The following is a 16,986-nucleotide window of genomic DNA, read 5'->3' on the forward strand; positions in this document are numbered from 1 at the left end:
GACGGGTCACAAAATGTATTACAAAACATATTAATATGGGCGGCAGCAGTTGTGGCGTGGTGGCGTACCTCTATCTGCCGGTAGTCACAGATGGATTTGACGGGGATGGAGGTTCTGATGGGATTCTCTGGGTTGCGAGCCTTGAGCTGAACAACGGCCTTCGCCCGGCCCACTAACCCACCCACAGTGCTGCTGTATTTCACCAGCTGTTCTTTCTCCTCCTGTGAAGAGAAAACACAGATCCGGCCTCAGTCATGCACATACATCAGGGATGAGACCCTGAAGACATTTAACGCTCCCACCCCAAATAATTGCATGAATGTACTGTGTGGAAGCTGACTAACCATGGACTCCTGGATTAGATCCTCCAGCCGATGTAAACTGCTGGTTCGGTCGCAGCTGTACTTCCTGTGGATGGCATCTTGGAGGCTCTTAAGGTAATCCAGGGACTCTTTGGCATCGCTGAAGAACTATAGGGAGAGTAACGGCATACCTGTATGAACATGGACTGTCACGAGTCGTGTAAATCTGTTAGAACCAGCGGAGTAACTCACGTCGAAGTAGACGGCGTTCTCTTTCAGATGCTGCTCCACACAGTGACAGAGCTGCAGGATCCAGCTCCACTGAGTCTGCATGGCTGCCCGGTAAGCCTGTCCCACAGACGGAGCACACATTTACTCACTTTAGTTCTTTTATTTCATTTCATTTTTTACTGGAATGGTAAAATAAAAAAACGAAATGTTTCCATACAGTTCATTATTTTTTTATTTTTTGTTTTGGAATGGTAAAATAAAATACATAGTAATACAATGTTTTTGTACAATTAGAGAGAACATGTATTTACTCATTTTGAATTTTAATTAATTAATTTTTATTTTTTTTTATTTTAGAATGGTAAAATTAAATAAAATAGAGTAAAAAAAAAATAAAATAAAAAAATAATAATAATAATAATAATAATAATAATAATAATAATAATAAAAAAATTAAATAAAATAAAAAAAAGGTTTAAAAAAATCTAACTGTATGGAAACATTTCATTTCATTACTATTTTTATTTTTATTTATTTAATTTTGTTTGTTTTATATTAGAATGGTAAAATTAAATAAAAATAGTAATGAAACGTTTCCATACAGTAAGGTTTTTATTTTATTTATTTTTTATTTATTATGGAATAGTAAAATAAAAAAACAAAATAGAAATAAATGTTTCCATAAAGTTAGAGGGAACAATAAAAAAAATATTTATAAATAAAATTAAATAAAATAAATTAAATTAAAAATGAGTTTTTATATATATATATATATATATATATATATATATATATATATATATATATATATATATATATATACATATATCCTCATTTTTTATTTAATTTAATCTTAGAAATGTTTTCATACAGTTAGAGGGAACATATATGTATTTACTCAATAATTTATTTTACTTTTATTTTATTACAGAATGTTAAAAAATAAAATAGCAATACAATTTTAATAAAATGTTTCAATACAGTTAGAAGGAGCATCTACTCCTTTTAAAGTATTAAATGATTTTATTTTATTTTACTATTTTATTTTATATAACTCATAGGGCCCTATCTTGCACCCAGCGCAATTGACTTTGTACACCGACGCATGTGTCATTCCTATTTTGCACCCGCGCAAAGCGCGCTTTTCCCTCCACAGAAGCACGTCGCTAAACTAGTGAATGAACTTGCGCTCCCTGGGCGGTTCAGCGCAAAAAAGGAGGCGTGTTCCGGCGCAAACAATCCCTGGTGCTATTTTGCAGTTCCATTAAACAATTGCGCCACTGACCAGAAAAAACCTAGTCTAAAGTCAGTGGCGCGTTGCGCGTTGTTCATTATGCTATTTTAAGGGCGCATGCTTGACCATAATGTATAGCGTGCACAACGCGCATACACTTTGCTCATGTAATCTACACAGATGCAACAGTTATTTTTGCAAATCATAAATTGTTACACTAAAAAAATATTAACACATGAGATGACGGAAATCATTGTGGTGTGCCACGAAGATGTGAAAAAATAGGCATAAATCTAACTTACAAATGATTCAGGCTAATTGTAATAATTAAGGATAAGACCTGTTTGCCCAATAGTGGCAAGACATATATGTATATAAGGACATCTGACAAATTGGTTTGTCCGTCAAGAACCAGGAACAAAAATCGACTGAAAAACTGAAAAAACTGAAAGACTGAAAAAAAAAGACTGTGAAATCACCTTTACCATAATGTACAACATTACAACTTCACTTCTCTGTCTTTCACTGCTCTTACTAGAACATCAGTCTCCTCGGCTGTGAACCGCTCCTGGCGTGCGCCTGGTAAATACGCCATAATAATAGCAATCCATAATGGAACTTGCGCACCTGCTTTTAAAGGGAATGTTGGATGACGCTCTGATTGGTTTATTCACGTTACGCCCAAACCACACCTATGAATAATGAAGCTACTTCAGACCAACCCATTTTAGATTTGCGCCGGGCGCAAGAGCCATTTATCCCGCCGGGAAAATAGCAACAGCGCCGAGACCCGCCCACAAAGTTACTTACGCTTCGCGTTTTGACACTTGCGTTTCAGATCGTTAAAATAGGGCCCATAATGTTCAATGCTCTTTTCCATACAATGAACAATTTCCATGCGGCCCATGACTATGGCAAGTGTAAACATGGGAAGAGCAGAAGATTATTAGTGTAAAATGACTTTAGAAGAAGTTTCCCGAACCCAAACTCCTTTCATCATATAACCGTCCCACTCGCTTTCATTAGATGGAGAAGAGCAGCGTGAGCATTCTGCTGAACTCCTCCATTTGTGTTCCACTCAAGAAAACCGATGTGTTTTTTATATGAAGAGAATGTGGCCTCATCAGTGGGCTGTACCTCGATGGTCAGTCTGGCAGGATGGTTCTCCAGCAGGAGGCTCTCCGCCTTCTCCTGCACTGACTTGATCACCTCCTCCTTATCATCCAGTTCTCTCATGAGATCCTGTGGAAAGACACGGCATATCAAGACGTTCCTGCCACAGATATCCAGCCTCTTCACCTCTTTAACCTGCATCAAAACCTGAAGCCGCCACATCTAAGGGCTGTCTTAACTGCTCCAACAGAAGCGGAAGTGTTAACTGCTGTTAGTTTCTAGTGGATTAACATAATTATGGGCGGATTTTTATATAGCTAGAATGAAGTATCAAGCCAAAACGCACAGCTAATCCATCTGATGGCTAACTGTCTATATATACTACTGTTCAAAAGTCAAAAGTTTGGGATGGTAAGAGTTTTTTAACGTTTTTGAAAGAAGTCTCTTCTGCTTACTGACCCCCTTACTGCCAACAACATGATATAAAAGATATGATAAATATTGCATTTTATCACTCAGCCCTTTAGACTGCGTTGTTGTGGGTTGGATGGACATACTATGGCAAGCCGTTTAAACATTTAATTATTAAAACAAACTAGTATATATTTTCATGCTACTAGTACTTATTCTTTAGATACTAGTACCCTTTTAAAAGATACTAGTAATTATTCATTAGATACTAGCTCTTATTTTTTAGATACTGGTACTTATTCAATAGATACTAGTACTTCCCCATTAGCTACTAGTACTTATTTATTAGATAGTAATATTTATTCATTAGGTACTAGTATTTATTTATAGCTATTAAAAAGATTCTAGTTCGTTTTAAGGATTAAATGTTAAAACGACTTGCCCATTCTGACTAGTCATAACATAAGATGAGTAAAAAAGTAGTTGTGACTAGTAAGATAAGAAATGTTACTAGTTACAATTAAAAAACATACTAGTGTCTAATAAATAAGTACTACTATCTAATGAATAAATACTAGTAGCTAATGAATAAGTATTGGGATCTATTGAATAAGTACCAGTATCTAAAGATGAAGTACTTGTATCTATTGAATAAGTAGTAGTACCCAATAAATAAGTACTAGTATTTAATGAATAAGTACTAGTAGCTAATGAGTAAGTACTAGTAGCTAATGAGTAAGTATTGGTATCTATTGACTAAGTAATAGTATCTAATGAATAAGTACTAGTGTCTAATGAGAAAGTACTAGTAGCTAATGAGTAAGTACTAGTAGCTAATGAGTAAATACTAGTAGCTAATGAGTAAGTACTAGTATCTAATGAGTAAATACTAGTAGCTAATGAGTAAGTACTAGTAGCTAATGAGTAAGTACTAGTAGCTAATGAGTAAATACTAGTAGCTAATGAGTAAGTACTAGTATCTAATGAGTAAATACTAGTAGCTAATGAGTAAGTACTAGTAGCTAATGAGTAAGTACTAGTAGCCATTGAGTAAATACTAGTAGCTAATGAGTAAGTACTAGTATCTAATGAGTAAATACTAGTAGCTAATGAATAAGTACTAGTAGCTAATGAGTAAGTACTAGTAGCTAATGAGTAAGTACTAGTAGCTAATGAGTAAGTACTAGTAGCTAATGAGTAAGTACTAGTAGCTGAGTAAATACTAGTAGCTAATGAGTAAGTACTAGTAGCTAATGAGTAAGTACTAGTAGCTAATGAGTAAGTACTAGTAGCCAATGAGTAAATACTAGTAGCTAATGAGTAAGTATTGGGATCTATTGAATAAGTACTAGGATCTAATGAATAACTACAGTATCTTTTTAAAAGGTACTAGTATCTAATGAATAAATATTAGTATCTAATGAATAAGTACTAGTAGCTAATGAGTAAGTATTGGTATCTAATGAATAAGTACCAGTATCTAAAAAATAAGAGCTAGTATCTAATGAATAACTACAGTATCTTTTAAAAAGGTACTAGTATCTAAAGAATAAGTACTAGTAGCATGAAAATAGATACTAGTATGTTTTAAGGATTAAATGTAAAACGGCTTAGGACCCCCTCGAAAACGAGATGGTGCATCTCAAGGGGTTTATCCTAATAAATACATTTGAATATATACACTTACTGCATGATAATCCCTCTTCCTGGAGATGTTACTGTTTCGGTCACTCCAGTCGAAAGCCACTTCCTCTTCCTCCTTCTCGTTGAGCCAGATCAGCTCCTGAGTGGCGCGGGACACGAAGTCATACAGGCTGTCCAGGTGCTTCTGCCTCTCACCAGAGCACTTCTGCAAACACACACACACACACACAGAAACTCAGACACACACTTCCTCTAGACGCTGGGACCCAAAGGCAGATCTCTAGCTCATTTACCAGCAGCCTCCGGTACTGGCTGTCCAACTTCTGCAGCTTCTCAGAGTAGCTCTGCTTCAGTGGCTGGGTCATCTGAATCTGCGAGGGGTCACAGGTCACACACATCGTTTAAAGTTACAGTTCAATTTTCCACAGGAAGTCATATGGGTTTATAATGGGTTGTGATGAAATGTCTAAACGTGTAATGATTGGCCTTACCTCGCTCATTTTGGCTTCTTTGATGCTCATCTGGAATTCTTCGATGGCTTTGTGGAAATCTTTATGATTCCCTAAATTTGATTCGACACTCGGGAGATCTGATCCCCATTCCGCTTGATCCAGCTGAACCTGGCAGAGACAAAAACATCCGCTAGTCACCTCGGTTGCCTTGCTTTACAGTACAAATATATAAACATAATTACACAGTTTTGCTTCTCACACAAATTGGTGTTTTTTTTAAGACAATAATAGGGCCCTATCATTTCCACGTTCACGGAATCGCGGACGGAATCGGCATATTAACGCAGAAAATAACTACTGAAAATAAAAATAACATTTATTATAATGGGTTTATGTAAAGATTGTTTTAAGTTAAATTAAATTAAAAGTTGTTTTTTTTTAAAGCCTAATAAATGTTGAAATTGGTATCTTTCAGTTATACTGTAATGTAACGTCATTAATGTTTCATAGAGACATTAGCATCAGTGATACTGGCCTTCATTCATAAAAACATGCCATTACAACAAATATTTAAAATATGTCTTTAAGTTGTTTCTACATTAATTTGGAGAGTAACTGAAATTATTACAATATCAAAATATTAAAAACTCCATGATTAATTACAGAAAAAAATTTGATTAATAAAGTTTTTTTTTAATCAATTCACAGCACTAATATTTTGTTGTTACTTTAAGTATTTAGAGGGCCGTATTTGTCCTGAAAAGTACTGAGTAAATGTGATGTTTGTTACCTCAATACATTTAAGGTCATTCCTATTTTATGTTTTATGTTCTATTATATTAACATTAAAAGCACACTCTTTTTATGACTAAAATAACAGTTAAGGGTAAAAAAAAAATTGAATTCCCAAAAATTAAAACGGAAAAAAAGGAATTAGCAAAAATTAAAACGGAAAAAATGGAATTTGAAGAAAAATAAAACGGATTTTATAGGGCATACAATACAATAAGGGCCAGATTTACTAAACAGGGAAAATTAGTGCGAGACCGAAAACCCCTAAAAGCGTTGATGTGTGCAGTTCTGCGGCTGATTTAATGCACACATTAAAGAACACATTTCCATAATGACCAACACAATCTATATTTAAAACTTTATAAAGTAAAGTTTCGTCCGACTGCCTTCCCTGTTCAATTTATGGAAAAAGTGTTGAAAGGTCCGCTCGTCATGACGTCACGCATCTTGAGTTTCACTTTCAACACTTTTCCACAGAAGGCGATCAACCTAAACTTTACTTGATTAAGTTTTAAATATGGATATTTTTCTTACACAAACGCGCTTCAGAAGGCCTTCATTAACACCCAGAGCCGCGTGGAGCAGTTATATGACGGACAGATGCACTTTTTATGGACTTCAAAAACAGAGCAACTATTACTGCTATTCTAATGCTTGGATTAGCCTGAACATTTTTAATATAACTCAGATTGTGTTCGTCTGAAAGAAGAATGTCATATACACCTTGGATGACTTGAGGGAGAGTAAATCATGGGCTAATTTTCATTTTTGGGTGAACTATCCCTTTAAGCGAGTCGTCTTCTCATAGGATAAGGACACGCAGTCTCATGAATAATTAAGCGAGCCGTCTTCTCATAGGATAAGGACACGCAGTCTCATGAATAATTAAGAGACACCGATGACTCATCAGCGTTCTATAGTACGAGAAAACATCACATTCTGTGACATTGATAAAAAATTTTATTTAAACCCGGAAGTTGAATATAGTGCTTTTTTTTTTTAAATAACTTGTTAGCTCCAACAATCAAAGTGAAAGGATTTGACTTCTATGATGCTCAACACTCATAACTCTGTTAAAATCTCAGTAAATTTGGTTGAGGGTTTCATGACCCCTTAAGACTTGATTTCAGAAACTGAATTACATTTATTTGTCTTACTCTTTTGGCAAATAGATTCCTTATTTTAAGCATAAACCTCTGAAAAGTTTGCGAGATATATCCTCAGAGAAAAAAATACTTCTGTAAATTCAGCTTTGTTCCAGTAAAATGCATCATGCATCCCGCAAATCATCATGCTTGGCATTTATAATGCATTAAAACCAGTGTAGAAAACATGAATTAATACTGATTAAAGGCCTGCTCACACCAAGAACGATAACTATAAAGATAACTATAATAGTGTTCACACAAATGTACAACATCGCTCTGTTTATTACAAGCACAAGCTGCAGTTTTGTCGTCTGTCACTTTAAATGCTTGAGCTCAAAGCAGAGTGGATTCTGATTGGCTGCCAGTGTTTTTATCGTTCATAAACTGGAAAAAAAGTGATTTTCTGATATTGTTTCCATGTGCTGTTATCGTTATTACTCTATTATATTTAGAAAATATAATTTTTAGCACTATATTGTTATCGTCCTTGGTGTGAACAGGCCTTGAGAATGATTATAGACAGAAGTCTTAAACACACCTTTGCTACATGACTAGCTACTGTTAATTGTTCTTTTGACTCTATAACTTCTTCGTTGTTGTTGGAGTTATTTGTTGTGCACCTGCTTGTTTATTTGCTATAATGAACAGGCTGACTGTCTGATTGTGATTGATTGTACTCTTGTACTCCATTGTGAAGCGACCTTGGGTTCTTGAAAGGCGCTATAAAAAATAAACATATTATTTATTATTATTATTACCTGCATTTCCTCAACCCAGTTCAGCAGATCCTGCACGAACTTCAGATTAACCTCATCCTCGGTCAAGTTGGGATCCACGAATGAGGATTTGAGCATGGGCTTGCGGATCTGCATGTGTTTGAGCTGCTGAAGGCCCCCGGGCTCCATGCCTCCTCCTCCTCCTCCTCCTCCTCCTCCTCCTCCTCCTCCTCCTCCTCCGCCGGTGGTGAGGTACGCCTGGACCGAGGCGGGCTGAATGCCAGGGGTCATGGCTGGGGTCATCGCAGGGCTGCCGCCCGTACTGACCAGGCCTCCGTGAGTGAGGGCCGGAGACAGTCCGGCGTTGAAGCTTTGGGAAAAGCTGGAGTTCAAACTCTGCGTGATGCCGGAGATCATCATCTTGGTCTGCTCCGAGGTCAGCGTGCGTCCTTTGCTGTAGACGGTGGAGCACTCGGTTCTCAGAGCCAGCAGGTCGTCCCGGAGCTTCGACACCCTGAGGGACACAGAGAGCGCCACTGTTTCTATTGCTCATGTGGAGAATCATCTGTCAGATACCCCTTTTCCACCAAAGCAGAGCTAGAGCTAGATCAGAGCCAGAGCCTAGTTTCAAATCGGTTCCACACCCAAAGCCCCAGCTCCGAGCCAGGAAAAGTGGTTCTTAAGTAGCACCAAAACATTGCTGGGCTAGAACAGGGCTAGAAGTAAGAACCGATTGCATCAGGCGCTGGGGGCGGAGTCAACAAGACCAACACAAACTGGAGATCCGCCATTGTTGTAATAGCAGCTAATGGAGCTAACAGCTGCTGCTCGTTTGTAATCTCGTCTATACAAATTAAGGCGAGCTGCATGAATGCGTTGGATCCGCTGTGTTTTGATGCCGATGTAGGATCGTAAAGCCATGTGAATCAATAGTAACGCAACGTTTGCATTGTTGATGGAAGGCTTGTTCGCAGCGGTGCTGTGCAGAGACCGATCGCCGTATGATAACGAGTCCAGCGAGAGCATTTGACTCCTTATGCTTTTGATTCACTCATGCGTTTTTATATATCATACGTGGATCGGTGTGCGCAGCGCCGATGCATCTCGAACAAGCCTGGTGTGTGTGTGTTTCCCGCTGCCCAGGGTTGCCAGGTTTTCACAACAAAACCCGCCCAATTGCTACTCAAAACAAGCCCACTCGCGTTTCAGGGGGGCTTCCCCGGTAAAAATCACATTTAGGGGTAAAATATGTGTTTTTTTGGCATGGTTGCCTACTAAAATTTGCATTCCCGGGGCTAAATATTACATAATTGGGGTCGCTTCAACCCGCGGACATGAAAAAAAGCCCGCGGCATAACCACAGACTTGGCAACACTGCCGCTGCCTCTCTAGCGTTGCTGAGAAAGAGGAGACGTATACAGTGACGTAAGACATGGCTCTGTTGTGGCTCTCAGCCCGTGGAAAAGCAAACGGTTCTTAGAAGCTCCTCAGTCAAACCAACTATGAACTGGGACTAGCTCTGGCTCTGAACTAGCTCTAGCACTGCCTTGGTGGAAAAGGGGTAATAAATGAGGTCGACTGGTTCGCTTTCTGACCTTTGAACGAGCTGATCGGCCAAGTAGAACTTCCCATCGAGCAGAAGCTGAATGTCCACCACCTGCTGCCTCAGGAGATTCTCACACTCCAGAAGATGACCGGCGATCTCGGATTCATTCTGGAACTGGATTCCTGACTCCAGACGTTTGGCATCCTGCGGGAGATATTCATATTCTTTCAGATTTCCATCGTAAGAAAATCATAAACGACATACCTTTGGCACTGCAAAATGTCCAAAATGTCTTCTTCAGTATTTTCAAGAAACATTTTGGTTACTCTTTATTTTAGGGTGTCATTGTTACAGTGTAATTATATATTTAAGTATTGAGTAATATTAATAAACTACATGTACTTACTATAGGGTTAGGGTTTGGTTTAGGGTTATTTACAAGTAATTATGCATGATGTACTGTTGTTACTATTGTAAGTATATGTAACAAAAGGGACATAAAGTGTTACCGTAATTAATTACTGTTTATTTTATTTTATTATTTTCCATTAAAAAAGTAAAGTAAGGGATTACTCTTAATATTTCAGTAATTTAATGAGTTATTTCTGATATATATAGACTATAGAACAATCATATATAAAACAATAGTGGATTTAACATCAAAAAATGTATGTCTAATGTTTTAATGTTTAACCCTTTAAATGTGTTTGGTCAGTTCAAGAATAATTGATTGCATTTTTTATATTTATTATTCATGTCTATCCTTTATAATGTAATACTTTTTGGTGTACACTTTATTTGAAGGTGTCTTTGTTTGGCATCCTGCAGGAGATATTCATACTCTTTCAGATTTCCATCATAAGAAAATCATAAACGGCATACCTTTGCCACCGGAAAATGTCCAATCATATATTTTTTAAATATTTTCTTCTTTAATATTTTCGAGAAACATTTTGGTTACCCTTTATTTTAAGGTGTCAGTGTTACAGTGTAATTCTATATTTAAGTACTAAGTAACTACATGTACTTACTATAGGGTTAGGGTTAGTTGCAAGTAATTATGCATAATGTATTGTTGTTACTAATGTAAGTATATGTAACAAAAAGGACAAAGTGTTACCGTAATTAATTATATAGACTATAGGACAATCATATATAAAACAATAGTGGATTAAACATCAACAAATGTATGTCTAATGTTAAAAAGTATGTTTTAATGTAACCCTTTAAATGTGTTTGGTCAGTTCAGGAATAATTTATGCAATTTTATGTTATTTATTACTCATGTCTATCCTTGTAATGCAATACTTTTTGGTTTACACTTTATTTGAAGGTGTCTTTGTTACACTAATTACACATTTAAGTACTGAGTAATATTGATTAACTACATGTGCTTACTATAGGGTTAGGGTTTGGTTTTTGGCATGTAGTTATGCATAATTTATAGTTATTACTATAGTAAGTATATGTAATATGTGTAACAAGGACAATGTAAAATAAAGCATCACCAATATTTATGATATAATTTTTTGCTGCGTAACATTTTTGTGGAAACAATAATACCATTGAAACATTTGAGGTAAAATTACTTTTTTTATTCTTCAAGAGTGCACTAAATTGATAAAAAAAGGTGATTTTATAATGTTAGAAAAGTAAAATAAATGCTGTTTATTGAACTTTATATTCATTAAATAAAAAAAATGATCAAGGTTTCCACAAAAATATGAAGCAGCACAACTGTTTCCAACATATTCATAATAATTCATAATCAGAATGATTCTGATGGGTCATGTGACACTGAACTAAGATGCAGAAAATTCAGCTTTGATCACAGGAATAAATTACATTTCTCTATATATACACATAGACAATAGCTATTTTAATTTGTAATAATATTTCACAATATTACTGTTTTTACTGCATTTTGGATCTTATAAATGGAGCCTCTCTTTCAAAAACATTAAAAAAAAGTTAACTATTAATATTTTTATTATATTGCCCAGCGCTGTTGTGCACCAGAGATTATATGACTGTCGCAAAAAAAATTATATCTAAACATACAAAAAAATTATCCTTAAATAATAAATATAAATTTACTTGAGAAAGGTGAAATTATGTAACATATTAAGATTTGATATGTCTTACTTCACTGGCCTAATTAGAAGTATTTGATAATTAATGGAAACCAGGACATTTATGCATTTAGCAGATGCTTTTACAATTTGCTAATATTTGTAATATGATTATTAATAAGGAAACCCGTCTGAACTCACCGACTGAAGGGCCGTCCGTGCGAGCGCTAGTTTGTCCTCTCCGGCTATGCAGTCTCGCTGAACTCTGTTTGCAATCTGCTGGAGCATTTCAAGTCTACGGAAGAAACAAGACAGAGTCAAACACCAGGGCAGGTTTTGCAGTGACTGAAGCGCGTGTGTCTCCCTCACCTGGGTCCATACACAGAGCTGTTATTGAGGTAGAGCGGGGTGCTGGACAGAGGCTCGTGTGAGAGCAGGTTTTCTGCGGAGCTCAGGCTGGTTAGAGTGCTGTCACTCACTGAAGAGGTGCTACTGCAGTACACCAGGTTGCTGTGCATCATAATAACAGACTGACAATGTCTTTAACCGGCCCAGAGAATGGCGTTTACCACCCCTCCATCAGCAGCAGACGCCCCACCGGCCATCTACAACCCTTCTGACGGAGCTCGCTTCCAGCCACTGATATTTATAGGCTCAGAGCGGTGGCAGAAGAGCCAGCCCACAATAACATTAGCCCCGGGGGAAACTCTTCATGTCATGATCCTGATCCAGCGCAGGTTTAGACTGTGAGACGTGGGTGCGCCGCACCTGACAACACATGCCTTCACTGTCCTTTCAATCATTTATGGCTGTTGTTATATAATCGCAGTATAAATGAAAGCAATAATAAATATTAAAAGTGATTTCCATATATTTCCAGGTGATTTCCAACACCATGTTTTCACATAAATACCATGAGTTAAAGGGTTAGTTCACCCAAAAATGAAAATTCTGTCATTAATTACTTCCCCTCATGTCGTTCGACACCCGTCAGACCTCCGTTCATCTTCAGACACAAATGAAGATATTTTAGTGTAAATCTGATGGCTCTGAAAGGCCTCCATTGGCTCAATGCACTTTACACTCTCAAGACCCTTAAAAGGTACTAAAGACGTCGTTACAAAGTCCATCTCACTACAGTGGTTCTACAATAACTTTATGAAGCGACGAGAATAGTTTTTGTGAGCAAAAAAACCCTAAATAACGACTTACATAGTGATGACGATTTCAAAACAAGGCCTCATGAAGCTTTGAAGCGTTATGAATCAGTGAGTCGATTCAGCAGTTTGAATCGCCAAATTTCAGCAGTTTGGCGGTTTGACACGCGATCCGAATCATGATTTGACTCACTGATTCTTAACGCTTCGAAGCTTCATGAGGCCGTGTTTTGAAATCGTCATCACTATACAAGTCTTTATTTAGGGTTTTTTGCGCACAAAAACTATTCTCGTCACTTCATAAAGTTATTGTAGAACCACTGTAGTGAGATGGACTTTGTAACGACGTCTTTAGTGCCTTTTAAGGGTCTTGAGAGTGAACCGTGACATTGTGCCAATGGAGGCCTTTCAGAGCCATCAGATTTACACTAAAATATCTTCATTTGTGTCTGAAGATGAACGGAGGTCTGACGGGTGTCGAACGACATGAGGGTCAGTCATTAATGACAGAATTTTCATTTTTGGGTGAACTAATCCTTTAATACAGCTGTGAATTGCACATGTGCGACAGTCAAATCTGAACAAAACTAATCTCTGGTGCACAACAGCGCTGGGCAATATAATACAAATATATTTAAAATTTGGAAACATTAAAAATGTTTATGTTTTTGAAAGAAGTCTCTTATGCTCACTAATTATGGCACCATCTATTTAATCAAAAACACAGTAAAAACAGGAATGTTGTGAAATATTATTGTAATTTAAAACAGCTGTTTTCCATGTGAATATGTACATTGAATTTTTAGTCTTCAGTGTCACATGATCCTTCAGAAATCATTCTAATATGATGATTTGCCGCTCAAGAAACATTTATGATTATTATCAATGTTGAAAACAGTTTTTGCTGCTTCGTATTTTTGTGGAAACAACGATACCATCCAAACATCTGTGGTTAGATTAAAAATTAATACTTTTATTAATCAAGGATGCATTAAAGCTAGAGGTCGCCTATTCAAAACAAAGGCGTAGTTTGATGACGGCCCGTTTGAGCGCAGAATCTTTGGACAAGTGCTCTACACACAGCCGGTGGGAAAGAATCAGGACAGGACTCGGGCAGAAATCATGTGGATGTGATTATTAACGTTACTGTAGTGAAGCAGAGCAGGAGCGAGTGTTGTGGAGCTGAGGAACCGCTGGAGCGATTGTTCATAAGATGAACGCAACACACGCCTCGTGAGCAGCGGGACTTTTATTATGAAGCCACAGTCGCCACTTCCGCTCCTCCGCTCATGAGTGTGAGGTAACGCAGCTCTGCTGATCATATTACACACATCTGAGTGTGTTGATGATGGGATGGCGTTACTCTGCTATGACACTTGTTCACACTGCATTGAGAGGAAAGCGTTTCTGCAGAATAAAACCAGAAACTGAGGGGAACGCGGATATGATGTCATCGACAGGCCACGCCCTCACACGTCCCGGTTCCTCGGCTAAAATAGCATCTCACCATTTACAAACAGTTTGAAACATTTGGGATATTACTCAACTGAACAAAATATAAAACACTGGCCTAGTGGTTTTTTGATATTTTACTGAAAAAATTGAAATAATGCAGCTTCAAATTGATCAAAAGTGACAGTTTTATAATGTTAGAAAAGATTCCTATTTAATAAATGCTTTAATAAATGCTGTTCAATGAACTTCTATTGATCAAAGAATCCAGAAAAATGTATTGCATCAACTGTTTTCAACATTGATAATAATCATAACTGTTTCTTGAGTAAATCATCATATTAGAATGATTTCTGAAGGATCATGTGATCAAGACTGGAGTAATGATGCTGAAAATTCAGGATTAATCACAGGAATAAATTACCCTTTACACCATATTCTAATAGAAAAAACATAATAATATTTCACAATATTACTGTTTTTACTTTATTTTTGATCAAATAAATGCAGCCTTGGGTAGATTAAGAGAGTAGAGACTTCATTCAAATACATAAAAAATGGTAATGTTTATATATATATATAGTTGTAAAAACAATGGCCATAATTCATGAAACATAAACAGAACAAATTTCAGCATCATTGATTTCGTCAGCAAATAATTTCAGTGCATTCTTTGACAGTTCAGGTAAGAATGGATTCATAAATGATTGACAGATCACCATTCTGCTCATGTTTTATGAATAGGCCGAATGACTCCCTCCATCTCCACTGATCAGAGGAACAAATGGTCCCGCCCACAAACTCCAGCATTGGTTGCTATGTGGAGCTGGTTATGATGCTCAAACAAACAGAGCAATGCTTTGACAGCACCACAGTGTTTACACTATAGCAGGCTGGACTACAGTCTCTGGAGAAGGCCTTCAATGGCAGTTACTTGGCTGTTGTAGGGCTTACCAGATTTGAAATCTGCCATCTTTGCTTATGGCAGCTTTCTAAAATTTCAATACAAGTCAAAGTATCTACCAGCAAGAGCTAACTGGAACATGCTAACATGCCCAACCTTGATCTCTTGACTTCAAGGCGAGTGCCTGTGAAGTTTCAGCTCAAAATACAACAAAGATAATTTATTATAACTAGGGCTGTCAAAAGATTAATCGCGATTAATCACATCCAAAATAATGTGTGTGTACTCTGTTAATTATTATTTATATATAAATACACACACAAGCATGTATATATTTAAGAAAAAAATGTTATTTTTATATATAAAACATTTATATTTATATAGATTATAGATTATATAAATGTATATACAGTATATGCATGCAAATATTTCTTAAATGTACACATGAATGTGTGTGTATTTATATATAAATAATAATTAACAGAGTACACACACATATATTATGTAAACACAAACTTTTATTTTGGATGCGATTAATCGCGATTAAAATTTTGACAGCCCTAATTATAACATGTCAAATTTGCCCCTATTCGGGTGTGAGCAAAAACACGCCATTTTTGTGTGTATATCTTTAAAAGCAAATGAGCTGCTGCTCCCCGCCTCCTTTCCAGAAGAGGGCGGAGCCTTTACAGCTCATGCTTTGGATACTCCTGCAACAACAAAACTGGAGAATCTCACGCAGCCAAAACGTCAGAAATGGTCAGAAACGGTGATGAGCCTTACATGTTCAAACCAGAGTCAGACACTGATGGAGAGACTCAGGAAGAAGTTAAAACTTTGAGAATGCAACCGGACATTTCCGAACGGTTAGTGGATACATTTATTCAATTTACATTGATTCAACTCAATGACTAGCATGTCCCGCCTGACTTGAAGCAGTCCAGTGTAAAATGATTTGTGCAAATATATAACACTTTACCAAATTTATTCTGCACATTTCCATCATAAATGAAAATCAACAACGAACACAACATGTGCAAAGTGAATGTTTAGACAGAAGAGTCCACTAGGTGGCAATACGCATTTGTGTTGTATTGTGAAGCAGTTGAAGAAGAGCAATACAAAACAACACAGGCCCTGTCCCAAATGGCACACTCCACATGTACTCTCGGTCTTGTGGTCTTACAATTAGAACCAGACGGGTATGGGTTTTTGGGGACCGATGCCAATTCTGATATCGGTATAATCGGCCGGTATCGTTTATGTGTATATTATAGTACAGTACCAGTCAAAAGTTTGGACACACTTACCCATTAGTGCACTTTTATGATGGACAGATGCACTTTTATGATGGACAGATGCACTTTTATAATGGATAGATGCACTTTTATGATGGATGGATGCACTTTTATGACGGATAGATGCACTTTTATGATGGACAGATGCACTTTTATGATGGACAGATGCACTTTTATGATGGATAGATGCACTTTTATAATGGATAGATGCACTTTTATGATGGATGGATGCACTTTTATAATGGATAGATGCGCTTTTATGATGGATAGATGCCCTTTTATGATGGATAGATGCACTTTTATGACGGATAGATGCACTTTTATGATGGACAGATGCACTTTTATGATGGACAGATGCACTTTTATGATGGACAGATGCACTTTTATGACGGATAGATGCACTTTTATGATGGATGGATGCACTTTTATGATGGATGGATGCACTTTTATGATGGATAGATGCACTTTTATAATGGATAGATGCCCTTTTATGATGGATAGATGCGCTTTTATG

At 36.8% G+C, this 16,986-nt stretch overlaps 1 protein-coding gene across 5 annotated transcripts in view; it reads right to left on the reverse strand.

The window, feature by feature from the left end:
• dst (dystonin) overlaps window positions 1-16,986 on the reverse strand; it is a 338,403-nt gene that overhangs the window by 171,129 nt on the left and 150,288 nt on the right. For all 5 annotated transcript variants that reach the window (XM_079842865.1, XM_079842868.1, XM_079842869.1 and 2 more), the window contains 10 exons: window positions 11,863-11,956; window positions 9,639-9,793; window positions 8,086-8,557; window positions 5,427-5,555; window positions 5,229-5,306; window positions 4,979-5,140; window positions 2,905-3,009; window positions 555-650; window positions 345-470; window positions 69-221 (listed from right to left, as the gene is read on the reverse strand). In XM_079842865.1, coding sequence (XP_079698991.1) covers window positions 69-221; window positions 345-470; window positions 555-650; window positions 2,905-3,009; window positions 4,979-5,140; window positions 5,229-5,306; window positions 5,427-5,555; window positions 8,086-8,557; window positions 9,639-9,793; window positions 11,863-11,956 — 1,570 coding nt within the window. The remainder of the gene's footprint in view (window positions 1-68; window positions 222-344; window positions 471-554; window positions 651-2,904; window positions 3,010-4,978; window positions 5,141-5,228; window positions 5,307-5,426; window positions 5,556-8,085; window positions 8,558-9,638; window positions 9,794-11,862; window positions 11,957-16,986) is intronic.

This window comes from Gobio gobio (genome assembly GCF_949357685.1).
Source record: "Gobio gobio genome assembly, chromosome: 18".
NCBI classification, from domain to species: Eukaryota; Metazoa; Chordata; class Actinopteri; order Cypriniformes; family Gobionidae; genus Gobio; species Gobio gobio.